The 19,468-nt window shown below is 47.8% G+C and overlaps 1 protein-coding gene across 1 annotated transcript in view; it reads left to right on the top strand.

Annotated features, from left to right (window-relative positions):
- The window catches only part of C14H10orf90 (chromosome 14 C10orf90 homolog), a 235,402-nt gene that overhangs the window by 9,572 nt on the left and 206,362 nt on the right, over positions 1–19,468 (top strand). Inside the window, 1 exon segment of the mRNA XM_013983872.2 lies at positions 14,984–15,056. Coding sequence (XP_013839326.2) covers positions 14,984–15,056 — 73 coding nt within the window.

Below are 19,468 nucleotides of genomic sequence, written 5' to 3'. Positions count from 1 at the left end.
ACAAAGGAACTGTGTTGGCTGGTCCCTGAACGGCCTCATTGTTCCCCACCACAGCTGCAGGAGGCACATGAGCCCTGTTTTTCCAAAGAGAAAATTCCATGAGGCCCGAATAGATAATGCAGGCTGCACAGAGACACAGGAGCAGCAGAAGGAAGCTTCTTCCTTAGTTACGTCTGACTCTGTGTTTGTGTTTCTTGCACAGGGTTGGGGGAGAAGGGGGGAAGCAGCATTTGTCCTGACAGCCATGGCTGGGAACCTCGGGGACCTCAGAGCTGGCCCAGGAGAAAGTCAACTGTACGAGGATCAGGTGGTAGGAGGCAGTTAGAGAGCCCCTTGACTCTCTCCCTCTCCAGCTTTTAGCATCTTTCCTTCCCGTGGCGTTTTCGCCAAGCACCTTCTGGTTCGTAAGCCCACTTGGGTTTTTAGCACCCTCTGTTTTTGCTGTCCCAGGTTCTCTCCGCTCTGCAGTGAAGCAGATGGACCCAAGAGGAAATGTGGGGCTGGACTGTTAAAGAAGATGTATCATAGACCTGGTGTTCCCTGGTAGGATTCAGCATGGGCCCTGCTGTGGCTCGGGTCACTGCTGTGGAGTGGGTTTGATCCCTGGTCTGGGAACTTTCACATGTTGCAGGCGTGATCAGAAAAAACAAAAAGGGAAGGAAGAGAGGAAGGGAGACAAAGACAGAAAGAAAAAGAAAGAAACAAAGGCACCAGGGACCTACTATGTGCCGGGAACTGTGGTCCGTGCTGGGGACACAGATGTCCTAAAGCAGGGTCCCTGCCCTTCCCATCATCTGGTCGGGGAGGCAGCCATTCTGATGAGTGTGGAGACAGGGTATCTACATGGAGCTGTAGACACAGAGAACTCAGCAAGGAGAGGAGACGCCTGGGCACAGTCGTCACGTACCTCACCGAGGATCAGGAGTTTCCTGGGACCAGCAGGCGGCATGGGAATATGGGGCGAGAAAGCAGAAGACATTTCAGGCAGATGGAATGGCAATTTCCAGCACAGCAAGACAGAGCCTAAACAGAACCCAGGGGTCTTTAGAATGGCAGCCACAATTTGTTGGACAAAGTTGGTGAGAGGAGGGAGCCAGGCAGAGAAAGAGCTCCAGAAGGTGCCACAGTTCCCTCGCGTGAAGACCCGTCTCTGATGCAAGACTCCATGAGGCCAACGAACAACCTGCAAGGACAGAAGAGTTGCTGGGGAGCTCTCAGAGGAACAGTTCTCAAGGCTCACCCAGGGCCATGGATCATTCAAGTTCCCCACCATCCACAACGCAGAGACCTCATTAAATGTAGGCTAAATTCAGTAGAAATTCTGGCAGGGACCTGCCTTGGAGGTCTGCTAAACTAGTTGTGCAGTAAAGGCTATTCTAGAAGCATCCTACAGCAAGGAGGTCCTGCTGTACAGCACAGGGAACCATAGCCAGTCTCTTGGGATAGACCGTGATGGAATTTAAAACAAAATTTAAAATAATTTAAATTGATGATATACTTGAAGTATACTTGGCAGATAGAACAATTCCTACAGCAATTTAAAACAAACATTTTTAAAAATTTGAGTATGGTTGATTTACAGTGATGTGCCAATTTCTGCTGTACAGCAAAGCGACCCAGTTGCACATGTATATTCACCTTCCCTTTCTCACACTATCTTCCGTCCTGGTCTCTCCCAAGAGACTGGATACAGTTCTCTGTGTACAGGAATACAAGACCTCATTGCTTATCCATTCTAAATGTAATAGTTTGCATCTACGAAGCCCAAACTCCTTGTCTATCCCACTCCCTCCCCCTCCCCCTTGGCCACCACCAGTCTGTTCTCTATGTCTGTGAGTCTATTTCTTTAAAACACAGTTCTCAAAAGAATCAAGTTCTTTCACAAGGAGCTTAACAGCCACCAGAACAGAGTTCAACACTCTTGAAAAGATTAGGACAAAATCCATCAAGCAATCATAAAAAATTAAGAATATCTAGCATTCAGATAAAGCTGGCTAGATATTTAAAGAAGCAGGGAAGTATGATTTTTAACCAGGGGAAATTATGATGAATAGAAGTAGATCCATAAATGGATGGAGAGATGATGGAATAGCAGGCAAGGACTTTTTAAAGAGCTGTTATAAATATTGTAAATAGGAGTTCCCGTCGTGGCGCAGTGGTTAATGAATCTGACTAGGAACCATGAGGTTGCGGATTCAGTCCCTGCCCTTGCTCAGTGGGTTAATGATCCGGCGTTGCCGTGAGCTGTGGTGTAGGTTGCAGATGTGGCTCGGATCCAGTGTTGCTGTGGCTCTGGCGTTGGCCGGTGGCTGCAGCTCCGATTCAACCCCTAGCCTGGGAACCTCCATATGCCGTGGGAGCGCCCAAGAAATAGCAAAAACAGACCAAAAAAAAAAAATTGTAAATATATTGCTTTCCCCTTAATTTTAAGGATTTAAGAGAAGATATTACTGTAATGGGAAGAGAAATAGCTGCTACAAAAATAAACCAGGTAGGAGTTCCCATCGTGGCACGGCGGAAATGAATCCAACTAGGAACCATGAGGTTGTGGGTTTGATCCCTGGCCTCGCTCAGTGGGTTAAGGATCTGGCGTTGCTGTGAGCTGTGGTGTAGGCTGGCAGCTGCACCTCCAGTTCAACCCCTAGCCTGGGAACCTCTGTATGCTGCAGGTGCAGCCCTAAAACAAACAAACCAAACAGGTATTCCCATCGTGGCTCAGCAGAAATGAATCTGACTAGTATCCATGAGGACACAGGTTGGATCCCTGGCCTCACTCAGTGAGTTAAGGACCTGGTGTTGCCGTGAGCTGTGGTGTAGGTTGCAGATGAAGTTCAGGATCTGGCATTGCTGTGGCTGTGGTCTAGCCTGGCAGCTATGGCTCCAATTTGACCCCTAGCTTGGGAACCTCCGTGTGCTGCAGGTGTGGCCCTAGGAAGACAAAAAAAGAAAAAGAAAAAAAATAGAACATATGGAGAAGAAAAAAATGATACTTTAATACTCTCTGCAATGGAAATTTTACTAGGTGGGATAAATAGGAAATTGGATGCTATAAAGAAAAAGATCAATGAGATTCATAACTGAAGATGAGAGAAAAAAGGGAGGGACATCAAAAGATCAAAGACATACATAATTAGAATTCAGAAGGAGTGGGGATGGGGTGAGGGCAGAAAAATAATTTGAAGAAATAATGGCTGAAAACTTCCCAAATTAGCGGGACTTGGATCAAAGCATTTCTTGTTAACTATATTTCATAAAATATCTGCCAGGTAGACTTCAAGTATAGCATCATGTCATGTTAAATCATATCTTTTTTTTCCCAGCCTGGTGATCCACGGTATTGTCAGTCAGCCTTCTCCAGTCCAGGGAATATATTTGTTTCCTGGTGCTCACTCTGCGTACATTAACTGAGGCCCCTTGTTTATTTACTTATGACTGAGATCGTATCCGTTTAGGGTAGGGTCATAGCTGCAGTTTGGACTGGCTCTTAGACAACAAGCTAAACTAGTTGGCACACACTGTCTGTATCATCTTTCTACAGCTGCAAAACAGATGATGACGTATTTATCAGCTTACAGCAACACCTATTTATTATGTCACAGCTGTGGCCCCTCTGCGTAGGGTCTTTCCAGGCTGAATCAAGGTGCCAGATGAGATTGCAATCATCTGCAGCTCAGCAGCCTCTTCCAAGATCCATGTTTTTGTCAGGATTCAGTTCCTTGTGGCTGTAGGACTGACGTCCCTATTGCCTCGGAGGCTTTCAGCTGGCTCACTCAGCCCCTCGAGGCTGTCCTCAGGTCCTGGCCATGTTGCTGTGGAAACAGAAAGTTCACAGCATTTTTGTTCTAGGCCAGCAGGGCAACCTCTGCTGCTTTGACTCCCTCCCCATCTTTTAAAGATGTACCTGATTAGGCCAGGCCCACCTGGTATAATTTCTCTTTGGTTAACTCACCATCAACTGATGAGCAGCCTTAACTACATGGGCCAAACCCCTTTGCCATAGAACCTGACATAATTCTAGAAGTGATAGCCCATCGTAGTCACAGGTTCTGCTCACACTCAAAGGAAAGAGAACACGTGGGGGCTACCTGAGTCTTCTGCTTACCATGATGCAGTTAAAATTTTTGATTCTCTGCAACGAAAGGAGATAAAATGAAGCCCTGGAATTGAAGGCATATAAGGTGGAGCCTTTGTCTAGAAGCTTCATAAGGAAAGGTGCCCCACGCTGCTCTAGCTCATCACCGTGCAGGTCGGCCCTTAAGTAACATTGTGGAATATGTGTGTGAATGAATGGAGGAACGAACAGAACTGTGGGAAGTATGTTTTAAATGAAAACCTGAGGCCAGAGTGAGTGATAATTGAAGAGAGCTTCCTCTGATCTGATATGAATGTTAGGCGTTCTTTCCAGATTCACTCGACAGACAGACAGACAGACAGGCAGACATCAGCTCTAGCTTTGCTGGAATGAAGCTCCAGAACAAGGTCGCTCTTTTTCCTCCCCCTTTCGTCAATCAAATTCCAAAGAGAGAATTTGCTTAATTTCCTCCCTGGGAGTCGAATTTATATCCTTTCTCCACCCAGAAAAGACTGAGAGACGGCTCCAAAAATGAGCGTCTTGGAAAACATCCAGGATTTAGAAATAATAATAACGTATCAGAGAAACAAACAGGGTTGAAGACAGATGGGGGGAGTGATTTTCTTAAAGCAAATTGCTCCCCATTTTGTACCGAGGACAAGAAGCCTTTTCTAGCAGAGCCACTGCCCCTGGGCGAGAGGGGCAGCCCCCAAGTGGCTACCCTGAGGCAGGCTCAGCGCCTCTGATCTGGCCCTCCATTTACAGAAAGTTCACGAAACTCATTATTTTAGCTGCAAATGTGCTTGGCTCCTCACTGATGATTTCTGGACATGGCTGGCTACTTGGCTTAGCTGCTTTGCGATGCTGTGCAGTTTCAGAGGGAGCCTGTTCGGTGGTGGCGGTGGGTTAGGCCAGGTGTGGATATGGAGGGGGGCTGCGTGTTTGGAGACGTGGAGGGGCCCGCAGTGCATGGGAGATGCGTGTGCTCAAAGCCACACTGTTCGCCCCTGTGGCTCTGGCGTAGGCTGGCAGTTACAGCTCTGATTAGACCCCTAGCCTGGGAACTTCCATATGCCACAGGTGCGGCCCTAAACAGACAAAAAACAAACAAACAAACAAAAAACGGGAAGGAGTTCCCTTTGTGGTTCAGTGGTAACAAATCCAATAGTATCCATGAGGACGCAGGTTCGATCCCTGCCCCCACTCAGTGGGTTAAGGATCTGGTGTGGCTGTGGCTGCGGTGTAGGTCACAAACATGGCTCAGATCCCACCTTGCTGTGGCTCTGGTGTAGGCTGGCAGCTGCAACATGGATTCAACCCCTAGCCTGGGAACTTCCAAATGCCATGGGTGCATCCCTAAAAAGCAAAAACAAAACAAAACAAAACAAAAAACAGCAAAAGCCAGGGAAACTAGTCCTGGCTGGTTCAAAAATCCAAGTCCTTTCCCTCTCTTCCATGGTCTTTCTCTTGATTTGTTATGAGTGTTTTTATTTGCTATTTATTATGTTTTATATATTTATTTATTTATAGATTGCTGCATCTGTAGCATGCAGAAGTTCCCAGGCCAGGGGCTGAACTTGTGCCACAGCAGTGACCACGCCAAGTCCTTAACTGCTGGGCCACCAGGGAACTCCTTATTTGCTATTTAATGTTAGTCTAAGCATAGAAAAATTAAAATTTTAAATCATTGCCATGAATTTTACTGTTTGTATGATACCAGTTTTTAACACAAACATAAAAGGATTTAACTGCTAGGTAGAATTACTGAAATGATACAGTTTTTATTTTTTAATTCTCATCCATGCATCTATGCAATCTTAACAGAACAACGGAAACACTGCAGAAACCAATTCCAATTTTAGGTTCATTCTTTGGTGTAATCATATTCTGCCAACACTCTTACCCTCAGCTTCCTGACTGTGGTTTCCCATCTCTCCCTTTCCTTCTGCGCCATCATTTTCACTGTAAGCAGTCAGTTAATACAGGGATGGAACAGGAGTGAGAATGGACATGGGCGGGTTGCTTGGTCATTTGTGTTTCTCAGAAATCTAGAGCCTTCTTCCTGCATTTGAAGCCAGTCTGGTTCCAGTGGAAAGCATGGCCCCTGGGGGCTGTCCGCCCTCCACTTACTTGATTTTGGGGTAATTTGTTTGCATTATATTCACTTTTTTTTCCTTGTCTTTTGTCTTTTTAGGGCTGCACCTGCGGCATATGGAGGTTCTCAGGCTAGGGGTCTAATTGAAGCTATAGCTGCCGGCCTGCACCACAGCCACGGCCCTAGCCACGCAGGATCTAGCCTCATCTGCAACCTACACCACAGCTCACAGCAACACCAGATCCTTAAACCACTGAGCATGGCCAGGGATTGAATCCACACCTTCATGATGCTAGTCAGCTTAGTTTCTGCTGAGCCACAAGGGGAACTCCACCTTGCATTCACTTTGGATCTCCCGCACATTGTAGGTTCACCCGAATTCTGCGATCAAGGAGCATTTGAACACCTGTGACTGACACAACCCAGAAATCTGCAAACACTCATTGCACACGTCTTTCTGCTCACATGTGTGTTCTGCTGTCCTGTGGGGTTTGTACACAAAACACAAGCTCAAAGACAAAATTATTAAAGCATTCAAGATAGCAATACCAAAAGTGAAAAACTCGTGTGCATCCAGGAACCTCATCAACAGAGTGAGCGGCAGCGCACCTGCACCATGGACCTTGTGCCGGTGAGAGAAGCCGGTCACAGGAGGACGTGGGCTGTGTGATGCCACTCTTCAGAGCTACCTGGAACAGTTAAATTCGCAGCGACAGAAAGTAGAATGGTGGCTGCCCGGGGCTGGGCGGAGGAGAGGTGGAGGATCAGTGTTGAATGGGGATGCGGTCAGTTTGGGGGGACGACAAAGCTCCGGAGTCAGATGACGGTGGGGGTTGCGCCACACGGCGAAGGTACTTTATCTCATGGAATTGGATACGGACAGTGGTACATTTTATGCCGAGTTAATTGGATCACAGTGAGAAAACAACCCAAGAGGGTGACCCCAAACCCGCACATGGCCCTTCCGGGTGCAGGTGCAGAGCAATGGGCGGTGTCCCTGCACTAACCTGTGTCAGTTGTGACCTAAGACAGTCCTCCTTCACCAGCTGGGGAGAGCCCCAGAGTCGGGGTCCCTGTCATTTCTTTCTGAAACTCTGCTTGTTAAATTGAGACTCTCTGTGAAGCGGGAGCTTATTCACGAGACATCGTTATGAAGTATAATTTACATACATTAATATTCATGCATTTTATAAGCCCGCACTTCATGTTGTTTTGACAAATGCATGGAGTCATGTAACCAGTCCCAAGTCATGACGTGGGGCATTCCCACTGACCCCGAAAGTGCCATTGTGCCTTTGCCTCAAGTCTACCCCCCAGCTCAGCCCTGGCCACCACGGCTCTGCTTTCTGCCGCTTTAGTTTTGCCTGGTCCGTCATGTTCTATAACTGAAATCGTGCAGAATGCAGGGGTTTTTTTAGGACCGTGACAACTTTCTGTTACCACTTTGGCATCCTAATGAAACGCTGATGCTCGACTGAGGCAGCAGCGGGGTGAGGGCTTGGACCCCGATTCAAGGAACCTTGGATTGTGATCCCTTGTGAATTCTGACTTTGCAGGACCGCTTAGCTTTTTCGGCATCGGTGGCTTCGTACACAGGACGGAGTTAATTAATTTAGTGACTTTATGGGCCCTGAAGAAAGGGGTAGAAGGAAAGACAAGGCCGTGCTCGGCTCGTCCTAAGAGCTGAGTAACGCTCAGTTCCTTGTTATGAATATTATTATTTTTTAAAATTTATTTATTTATTGGAGTACACTGGACTCACAAGGTAGTGTTAGTTTCAGTTGTACAGCAGTCATTCAGTTATGCCCATGTATATATCTATCCTTTCTTAGCTTCTTTTCCCTTGTAGGATACTATAAAATATTGAGTATAGCTCCGCTACAGTGGGTCCTTGTTGGTTGTCTGTTTCATATACAGCAGTGTGTGTATGTCACTGCCCACTCCTAAGGTATCGCCCCCACAACGTCCCCTTTGGTACCTGTAAGATTGTTTGCTTTGTGCGTCTATCATGGTATTACTGATATTATCAATAATAGCACTAAGGATAATATTTCCTCACCTCTCAGTCGGGAGTACAGTGGTACCTTCCTCGGGGGTTGCCATGGAGACTGCATAATGCCTGTTGAGCGTTTAGCCCAGAGCCTGCACGTGCCAACCGCCGTTTAGAGTAGCTGTTATTCTTACTCCTTTATAAAGACGTGAAAGACCCGATTCTGCTATTTCTCACCAAGTAAAAGACGTCCCTCCTCCTAATGCTGAAAAGATGTGGAAGTCAGCCATAAAAAAGGCTCCTTTTAGACTGTGTTCTGTCAGTCTGTCTAAAAAAAATGTTGTGAAAAGCAGCCACCTGTGTGAGATGGGAAGGCCTCTTCCTTCAGGCCCCCGGGGAGGAGTTCCTGGGAACAGGTGAGCCAGAGAACAGGAAATACCTCTGGCCTTTGCTTCTCCTTCTCAATTGTCCTGTCTTCTTTGCAAGAAGAAGAAGTGACAGCAATTGAGTTATTCGTCATAGGACTGCATGGGCGACTGACTTCTCAGAACTTTCCAAGGTGTTCCAAAGTCAGGGTAACCTTATGGCGTTGGATGCTGAAGTATTTCAAGCAGTTGGGGACTTAATTAAGGGAAAGACAGTCACAGTAAACAATTACCAGGGGAGGAAGCTTCCCACCAGGTGTAAGAAGTGGATTCAGTTTCTGGAATCTTCAGCTCTCACTGAAGTAAGGAGAACATGTGGCCAATGTTAGGAAACGTAATGGAACAAAAGCTGCAAGGAAAACTCAAGGAGTCAGGGGACAGCTCCCTCTTTGATATACAAAGTAGTCGAAGTAGTTCAGCTAAATTTGACTTTGTAACTGGGCAATTAACATGCCTATATTACGGTATTATTCCCCGCCCCCCACGTCTGATGTTTGCATAAAAGTCTCTGCAGAGGGCTGGGTCACTGCTGCTGCCTTTTATCCCTGCAAACAGACAGCAGACTGAAGTCACGGTTGGGAAAACACAGAACAAACTCTTCAAAGACCACCTCTCGGCAGATCCCAGACTCCTCTGCGACCTGCCCTGCAGTTCATGGCAGCGCTGGATCCTTAACCCAGTGAGCGAGGCCAAGGATTGAACCCACATCCTCATGAATACTAGTCGCATCCTTATGGATCCTAGTTGGGTTCATAACCCGCTGAGCCACAACGGGGACTCCAGTCCATCCTCTTCACATCCTGATTTGTCTCATGGTCAGACCTGAGCCCCAACAGGCACCCCGCTTGAAAACCAAAGTGAGGGAGAGGTGGGGTGGGGGGGTGCAGGCGCAGAGACTGAACCGAGGCAAAACCTAGTTCAGATCCTGGCAAGGGAACGGTCCTGCCATTTGCAATCAGATAAGGGATATTATCTCGGTAATAAAAGGCAATTGAGAATCCAAATGAAAAATCTAATGCTTTTCATGCTGATTTATTTTAGATTAGAAAAAGTTAAACCAGATGTAAACACGAAGAGATGAAGCATGAAGAGGGAATCGTGGCGGAATGATACATCTCAGTTTTGAGTTATTATAGGTGCAGCGTTGCATTAACCAGAAAATACACTGTTGATCCATAAATGGCTCCGACATTAATTATTGTTGCAGAAGAGACTTCAGAAGATGGAATACAAGCACACAACACTGGCACAGGCCAAGCATGCATCTAAATTAGCCTTGCAGAGTGTATTCCAGCCCCCAAGGACCTGTGTTAACCCATCTGCAGTCCAGCCTGGAACCACCCACACCCTGGGCTTGTTATCTGCCCTGTAGAAGGACCTCCGCCCTCCCCAGGAGAAGCCTGGGATGCTGAGAAGTCCTGGCCCTCCTTCCTGTTTTTCTGCTGGCAAACTCCAGCCAATGTCTGCCATTATCCTAGGAAGAAGACCCTGCCCGCAGCAGCCCACCCTTGGTCCTTGACAACTTGGAGTATAAGTAGTTTCAACATCTCTCTGCTCTTTTCTCTGCCAACCAGGAAGGTGTCCAGGCAAAGTGGAGGCGGGGTTCTCTGCAGGCCTGGAAATTCCTGTCTTTTCCTCTCTCCTCCTTCCTGGGGCAGATGAAGTTTCAGACCACTTTATTTTTATTTTATTTATCTATCTTTGTTTTGTTTGTTTGTTGGCCGTGCCCGCAGCAGGTGGAAGTTCCTGGGCCAGGGATCGAACCAGTGGCCTGAGCCGCTGCTCTGACAATTCTGAGCCTTAACCCACTGTGCCACGGAGGATCTCCCTTAGGGCCTGTTTCACATGCCCAGTGCTTTACAAGGCCCATGAGTCATCTCTAACTCCCTGGCCCACCTCTACACACACACACACACACACACACACACACACTTGGTAATAAGGGGTTCATCTCTATACACACACACACACACACACAAACACACACTTGGTAATAAGGGGTTCTAGTTTTCCTGGCTCTGGCATTTGATAGCTCTGTGATGTAGTGGAAACTACTGGCTCCACACCCCAGTGTCTGCATCTATAAGCGGAGACAATGTCTGTCCTATGGGGACCATGTGATGGGTCTTTGGGGAACCCTAACCCAGGGGCTGGTACGGTCATTAAATATCCGTGGTACCCATCCAGTGCTCCATCCAGAGCTCTTGGGGCCAAATGTAATTCAACGATGACTTTAAATTTTATTTCAAGAAAGTGCTACTGCATGAGGTTCCCAGGAGGACCTAAGGTGGTGCCCTGTAATTAAACTCACTGATGTTTCTATGATAAAATATATGAATATTCACATTACATGGAATAAGTTAATATTAGGAATAGCCTCAGGTTAGTTCAGGTAAGGTTTTGCTGTCAGATGAGCTTTCTGCAAACTCAGAGAGAAAAACTCAGATTCGAGGGCTTCCTGGCTTTTAGAATCACGCATAAAGGATCAAAGGCCCAGAGTGACTACTTGGATATTTTGACGGGAGAGTCAGCAAACAGCAAAACCAGCAAAAGGCAATAACATATGTGCTCATTAGAGCACAGCTATTATGGCAGGACCTGGGGGGATCCACTGAGAGAAGGTGGAAAGGGTTTTGTAAAGCGTTTAGTCGGATACCAATGGAAGGTTCCGGGATTAAGGTACCTGCAGTGTTCAGATCTCGCCAGGGCATAGATGCTGACTCCTGGTGGAATTCCTAGATCAGTTTGCTGTCAGTGTGACCAACAGCCCAGCTGGTGTGAGACTTGACCATGGAATTTCTGCTGGGGTCCGCGCTGGAAGGTGGGACTCTCTGAGGTGGCCAGGGGTGAGGTGGCGTGGGCGCACTCCCAGGCCAGGCTCGGGACGGCTGGTGCAGGTGCCAGGGCCACGGCCGTCTTGTTCTTGGGCATGTCTGTCTCTTACCCTCTCCGGGCCTTGGTTTCTTTGGATTGAAGAGCGGTCTGTGTTCCGGCCACCTCTCAGGGACGTTGGAGGATCCAGATGGGCTGATGTGTGGACGAGCGTCACGCACTGGCACATCTCCTGTGATGGTGAGGTGTCACCATCCTTGTCCCCCGCTTGGTCCCCACCATGGTTTGCTCCTCGGAAGGAGCTGTCCGAACGGCCTGGGCTCCAGTCTGTGCCCCCCCACTGGCTGATGGGTGTGTGTGTGACTCTGGCAGTTGCCTTCATTTCGACCTCTGTAGACTGGAAGTGATAATTACATTTCTCCCACAGAGCTGTCCTAGGAACCAGGGGGGTAGCTGCCCGGCAGGCATGAGCCCGCAGCCATGGCTCCCGGTGTCACCCCAGACTCAGCAGCTTCTGGGAGCAGAGGCGGGAAGGAGGCGTTACATCCCTTCCCGATTGTGTGGCTTTGCTAAACTGTTGTTGCCATTCGCTCCCTAACACACCGAGGGCTTCAGAGACCCGGTGAGACCAGGTCTTGAACGGACTGGTTAGGAGTCACTTCATGACCACTCCTCTGGATCCTTACCTGACACCATGTACAAAAATGAACTCCCAGTGGAGTTCCCTGGCGGCCTCGTGGCCTAGGATCCGGCGTTATCGCTGCTGTGGCACAGGATCAGTCCCTGGCCCAGGAACTTCTATGTGCTATGAGTATGGCCCCCAAAAATAAAAATGAAAAAATTAACTCAAATGGATCTAAGACCTAAGTATAAAACCTAAAACTAGAAAAGTCTTAGAAGAAAACATAGGGCAAAGTCTTCAAGACATGGGATTTGGTAGTAAGTTCTTGGACATGACTCAGAAAAGCACAAGCAGCAAAAGGAAAAAATAGGAAAATTGGATTTATGAGAAGTTTTTCAAATTCGTGTATCAAAAGATAATATCAGCAGGGTAAAAGGGCAGCCTATGAATGGGAGAAAATATTTACACATCGTGTGTCTGATAAGAGAATTATATCCAGAATATATAGAGAACTCCTAAACCTCAAGGGCAGATAAACAGCTCAATAACTTTAGCTATCTTAAATTCATTAGAAAGCCAAGAGTGTGAGCCTGGGCACGAGTCCCCAGGCCCTCCGTGGACGTGGTGGGGAGAGGGAGGCGGAGGTGCTGAGGGAGATACTTAGGAAATGTGACCACAGGAGCTGTGGGTCCTGCCCACCCATTGGAGCTGGGCACTGGAAGGCGGGAAGGTGGGCCCTGAAAAACCCAGGGAAAAGAACTTCTGTGTCGTGGAACAGAGTGGCTCCATCAAGCCCGTTCTAAACTTGGGAGCAGGTGGGGGCGAGGCGGTGGGACAGAGAGTGTGTCTGTGTCAAGAAGCTCCGGGGCGAGTGGGAAGGTGGCACGTGTGCGTGGAGGGAGTCTTTTCGTTTGGTTTTTAAGTTAAGAAAGGTGGTGGTGGAACCTAAACTATGATACAAATGAACTTATTTACCAAAGAGAAACAGACTCATGGACATGGAAAACAAACTTAGGGCTTCCAGAGGGGAAGGGGGCGGGGACGGATTCTTTCAGAGCTGGGATTAGCAGATCCACACTAGTGCACCTAAACTAGATAAACAGCAAGGGCTGACTGTGTAGCACAGGGAACCCCACTCGATATCCTGCGATAAACTACTGGAAAAGAATATGAGAAGAGATATACATATATATATGCATAACTGAATCCGTCTTCTGTGCACCAGAAACTAACACAACGTCGTAAATCAACAATATTTCACTTTTACAAAGTGAACAAAAAGGAGGATTTGGATGTGGTCAGAAACACTGAAGAGGGCAAAGCTGAAGAGGGAGGGGAGAGTGGGGACCCTGGATGGTGCTTTATCGCCAAGGAGATGGAAGAAGGGATTCTGAAGACACGGTGCACAGTTTAACTCAAGGGAGAAGCTTTGCTTGTGCTCATCAGTCAGTTGATCAATTCTTTCATCCTCCCCCCTCACCACCAGCAAATACTTATGGAGAGCCTGATATGTGTCTGGCCCTGAAACAGGAGTTAGGAAACCACTGGCAAGCCAGACAAATATAATTTTATTCTCAGAGGGGTTAGAGTCTTAGGGGAGAAGCAGACATCGGCTGCAGATTCACACGTGTTGGTGTGTATTTACAAAGCAAGGCGAGTGCTCTGAGGGAAAAGAATGCTTCTGGCAGAGCTTGTACATCCGAAACCTGGTTTTGAGCATGGTGTCTGGAGAGAGACACGAGCAGGTCAGGATCTGGAGGAGGACCAGGAAAGAACAGGCTGAGCAGATGCAACAAGTGCAAAGGCCCGGGGGTCACACAGGTTTCTTCTTGATGCTCTGTCCTGAGGGCAAGGGAGAGCTTGGTCTTCTGTACGAAGGGATTACAATGAAATCAGAGAGCAGAGGCCAAGTCACATCTCTCCAGGATGTCTGTGGACTGTGAGCCAGGGTCAAGGTGATACCTGAGGTTCCTGAAGCACCCTTGCCGTTGGGAATTCTTGGACGAGTAGTGCCTAGAGCCTGTATAAGACGGTTCCAGGCTCGGAGAAGCCAGGCGTTTGCAGAGGGCTGTGGGGCTGAGTCAGCTGGCGCTCTGCAATCCCCACACTGGTTGCCCAGATGCTGGGGATGTGAAGGGGCCAAAAACAGGACGTGAACACGGAACAGCTTAACTCGGCCCCGGGACGAAGCAGTGAACTCGGGTTCTGAGTTAGGGGCTCACCATGAAGATACGGATGAGCTTGCAACAGAGGGGTCTGAAGAGTTATTCTTCAGCTTTGGGAAAGGCCGTGGGGTACTCAGAGGGGTGATGGGCACGGGGCAGGGGTATGGAGAGACCCCGTGAGGAGTGAGGGGCTCCGGAGTCTGATGCGAAGTTAACAAATCCAAACCCAAGGACTCCCCCACAGCCCACTGCTTTCGGAATGAACTTGAAACCTCGGTCTTTGGGCAACGAAAGTCAGCATCCTGCTCACACTGGCAGACAGCTGAATGCTTTTGTATACGTTAATTTTATTTCCACTGGGCCCTGAGGGCTAATTCGTGAACTTTGATTACTCGTGATTCATCAGTGGGTCACTATGTATTGAATGTCCCACTTTAGCTCAACACTGGTTCAGCACAAGGCTGGGATAGAAAAGAAGTGGGAGGTGTGGTTTTTTGATCTACTGGCAAAATCCACGTTGGGTGATTAGTTTTTCCTGCTGCCGGCCTCCTTCGTGTGCATTTTGCCATCATCAGAAACCACCCCCTTTATTCATTGGTGGAATTTCAGCACAGGAGGAAATAGATGTAAGTTTATTCATTACCATCTAGTTCTTTCCTGGGAAAAAGGAGAGATTCCAGGGACATTTCTCGATTTTTAAAAAAATCATAATATACATTATTGGAGATTATGGATCTGGTCCCAAACACACAGAACTGGGACGCTTTCTGTTTATTTTCCAGATCCACAGTCGGCTCTTCTCATGCCCCAAGGACCACTCTGCCTGGGAAAGAAATGAGAGTCTTTCAAAAGCAGGTAAAGGACTCGCCTCTAACCGGGTGGCGCTCCCTTCAAGCCTTTATTTCCTCTCTCCCTCCTTTATTTTTATTAATAATGAAATGTGCTTTGGAGCCATCTCCCCCCACAAACATGAAATGAGAGCTCAGGGCCTCAGACAAGATTTGAAGCTGATTTGAATTTCCAAACACACAGGCTTTTAGGCCGGCAGTCGCTGCAGAAGCAAACGAGAAGGGGAGGTTACCCTGGATCGTGGGGTGGGGTGGGGTGGGGGGTCAGGCCAGCGTGGAGCAGCCTTCCCCCCAGAGTGAGGATGGGGCAAATGTGGGCCCTTCTCAGGACCCGAGCAGGTGCAGTTTGCATCCAGCGCGGTATCTGCGTTCATAACTCATTTTTTTTATGAAGCTTCAAGTCATAGGCACTCGGCCGTAGAAACACTAGGTGAGATGCTTCCCGTTCCTACCTGCGTTAAGTTTGTTAACACAAATGGCACAAAAACAAGCTTTTTTCCCTTCCCTTCATGAGAGAAATCACTTGGGTGTAAGTCAAATTTTCTGATGGTCTCGTCTGAAGGCTGCTGGGTAATAGAGTATTTCAATTCAGAGACTCTAGCAAAGATAAATTCTAAAAAGAATTGTTTTGCATGGAGCAAGTTTTATCTTTTAATCTTCATTTGAATTTTGGTTCAGAAATGGGACCGATTAGCTGGTATATATGTGCTTACGTGTGTGTTTGTGTGTGTGTGTGTGTGTTTGTGATTATACCCACACCCATTTGTAGCGTCCCTTTTCTTCTTTCTTGTTTTTTTTTTTTTTTTTTTTTGGTCTCTTTCCTTTTCATTTCCCCTCCCCATCTGCCTATATCAAAGATATCGGGGATCTGAAATCCTTTCCTAAACTGACACAGTCAACCCGAGACAAAAAAGTGATTTGAAAGGAGCTTTCCCAGTTAATCCTTTCAGGAGCCCTCCCCCCGCAAGGCATGGCTTAAAAGCTTATTCTTTAGTAGTGGAAGCTATTTAGTTTGGATCCTTTAAATACCTAGCTGAGAAATTGCCTTCGGTAAGCATGTGAATCCACTGATAGAAGCCTTCTGGTGGCGAGAACGCGGGCTCAGGAAGCACAGCTCCCCACCGGGACTTTGGAGACATTGAGAAGAATGAATGCCATTTCCTGGGGGTGCTCAGAGGTGCCGGGAGAACAGTCAGGCTCGGTTCCTCTTCCTTTGCTGAGGACTAGGTCAGTTCCAGATGGGCCAGCTCTGGCTCTCCAGACAGGAATGCCTGCTCACGAGGTGGTTAGCCGCTTAGAAACAAGGACAGGGAGTTCCCGTTGTGGCTCAGTGGTTAACAAACCTGACTAGGATCCATGAGGATGCGGGTTCGATCCCTGGCCTTGCTCAGTGGGTTAAGGATCCGTCATTGCTGTGAGCTGTGCTGTAGGTCGCAGACAAGGCTCAGATCTGTCGTTGCTGTGGCTGTGGTGTATGCTGGCAGCTGTAGCTATGATTTGACCCCTAGCCTGGGAACTCCATATGCCACAGGTGTGGCCCTAGAAAGCAAAGAAAGAAAAAAAAAAGAAAAGAAAGAAAAAAAAGAAACAAGGACGGGCTGGCCCTCAGGGCAGAGTTTAAGGGTCCAGGCTGCCTGCAATGTACCCAAGGCCACCCTGGTTGAGGAGAGACACAGGCCTCCTGGATTCCTTCTCTCCTTTTGGGGCTATATCTGTATTTGCAAAGTTCCTATTCTAGAAAAACACCTTACTTCATTTTATTTTTGCTTTTTAGGGCTGCACCTACAGCATATGGAACTTCCCAGGCTAGGGGTCGAATTGGAACTACAGCTGCCGGCCTGTGCCACAGCCACAGTGACACCAGATCTGAGCCATATCTGCAACCTACACCACAGCTCATGGCAATGCCAGATCCTTAACCCACTGAGCGGGGCCAGGGATCAAACCCACCTCATCATGGATACTAGTCAGATCTGTTCTGCTGAGCCACAGCAGGAACCCTCTGGAAGAACACTTAAGAGCCGGTCTTAAATGTTGGCTATTCTGGCAGAAGATGTTGTTAAAGAAAGAATCATTCATGACACTTGTTGACGAGGATAAGGCAGATTTTATTCAGGGGGACTACGATGGTGGGGTCCTAACAGTAGGGGAGAGAGACTGGGGTCAAAGTCAGATACAAGGAAAAGTGGGAATTTATAGCCAAAGATCAGGGGGAGGGGTGTCAGTGGATGGAAGATTCTAAAAAGAAACAGAGGTAAGGGGAGTTGGGACTGAAGGGACTCACGGGTAGGGAATGAGGAATTTGATCAGATATCAAGGTGGGGGATTTTCTCTAAATGGGATTCCTGCTAAACTTGGGTTAAACGGGCCAAGGACAGAACCCAAGAGGGAGGGCTTGTCAAAAAGAGGTCTCAGAGACGGACTCTAGTTTGGTGAAGAAGAGTCTCTGTTGGAGTCAGTGTGTGTGTGGGCACCACGCTTCTGTGGGAACCTCCCTCTCTGAGGGGACACTCATGCCCTCCGTGTCCTCCCACAAGTCATTGCCAACTATTAAAGAGAAATTGCACTGGACACTTGTTGAAGGTGGCAAGACAGATTTTATTTGAGCTACTGCAGTAGGGGAGAGACTTCAGTGCAGAACTGAGCTCAGCCTGAGTTTGGCAGGCATTTGGGGACCTCCAGCTGACGGGCTGACTGAGGGACTCAGCGATGGAAAATTCCTGGGAAGAACTTGACTAGATATCACTGGTCAGGAAAAGTCTCATGGAACCAGATAAGCAGGATTCTCTCTAAAACTCAACGGATTCATGGGCCTGGGAGGCCAAGGCAGTAGATGGAGATAGCAGCCTTGTTAGGAGAAGTGCTCAGAGGAGCCTGTCTAAAGTCTGGTCCAGGAGGGAGCTTATCACATCTCTTCCATGACAATGGGCCTGTGCTGTCATTCATGGGCCTCACCTATTGTTTGACCTCTCTGTGGTCCAGCTGGCTCCCTCAGGAAAGAACAAGGAGATTGCTAAAAATTAGACTCCTCTGTCCCCAGACTCTTGAGAAGGGCCTGGAAAAAGGATGAGATTTCTTGCAACCTTCTCAGTGGCGTTGGGAACCCAGAGAGCAGAGTTTTAGGTCAGGGTTGGGGTTGCAAGAACTAAAAACATATGATTGCAGATGAAAGAACAACCATTGTAAGGAAACAAGTGAGCTTTGTAGAACGAGCCCCCAGGTTGCAGAAAGCACAGGGGGCTCTCTGGGTTCCAGCTTCACTTAGAGCCGTGGTACTGCTGGGTGTCTGATATGGAGCATCTGCTTCTGAGTGGAACTTGTCAGGCTCCATCCTGATTTAGTCATCTCAGGTTGGAGGCAAGGTCAGACGTCAGAAACATGGCTCCCAGGCTTCTAGCCTTATGGCTAGGGGGGCAGTTCTCTAGCGAGGTCCACGGGCCAGGCTGATGTCTCAAAGGCATAAGGACCACAGAATCTCAAGGGCTGTAGAAGTCATTTCGTCCAGCTTTTTCCTGGTACCTGAATCCCTTTCCCTCCTTCCCAGGTAGGAGTGAGGAAGCCTCTGTACAGGAGGCAGGCCTCACGGTGAGTCCCGAGGACAGGGGCCTGACTCTTTGTGAAGGTAGCTCATGACTTGCTCAGAGAGCTGGAATTGTTAGAAAGCATTTATTTTATTTAATTTAACATTATTTGTTTTGTGTTGAAGTGTAGTTGATTTACAATGTCGCATTAATTTCAGGAGTATTGCACAGTGATTCAGTCATACATATATATACATTTACCTTTTTTTTCCAGATTTTTTCCCCTTATAGGTTATTATAGAATATTGAGCATAGTTCCCTGTGCTACACAGTAGGTCTGTTGATTATCTATTTTATTTATTTATTTTTTCCTCCTTTCTTTCTCTTTTTTTGGCCGCCCTGTGGGATATGGGCTTCCCTGGCCAGCAATGGCAGATCCTTTAACCCACTGTGCTGGGCCAGGGATTGAACCTAAGCCCTGGCACTAAAGAGATGCCACCGATCCCATTGTGCCACAGTGGGAATGCCAATGATCTATTTTATGTATGTAGTGTGTGTATGTTAATCCCAAACAGCTAATTTATCTGCCCTCCCACCTCCCTTTGGTAAGTTGTTTTAATGGATAGAAAGCCTTTAGATTGTTTTGACCAAAATAGATAATCCTCTTCGGTTTTTGTCTGTATTGAGGAGGCCAAGAGGACCCATTAAAGAGTCTTAAGTTGCTGGAGTGTGTGATCTGACCTGGGTTCCAGGAAGACAACTCCGTTATTCCAGGAAGGAGATGATAGGGGTTTTAGGCTCAGATGGGGACCCATTGGAGCAAATGGCACAAATATCTACAGGCTGTTGGATAACGGAGGGGAGAACGATGTTGAAGATGCCAGGGCAGGTGGCGCTA

The sequence above is a fragment of the Sus scrofa genome, chromosome 14, assembly GCF_000003025.6.
Source record: "Sus scrofa isolate TJ Tabasco breed Duroc chromosome 14, Sscrofa11.1, whole genome shotgun sequence".
NCBI classification, from domain to species: Eukaryota; Metazoa; Chordata; class Mammalia; order Artiodactyla; family Suidae; genus Sus; species Sus scrofa.
Note: the sequence above shows the minus strand (reverse complement) of the source record. Positions and strands in the feature narration are given on the sequence as shown.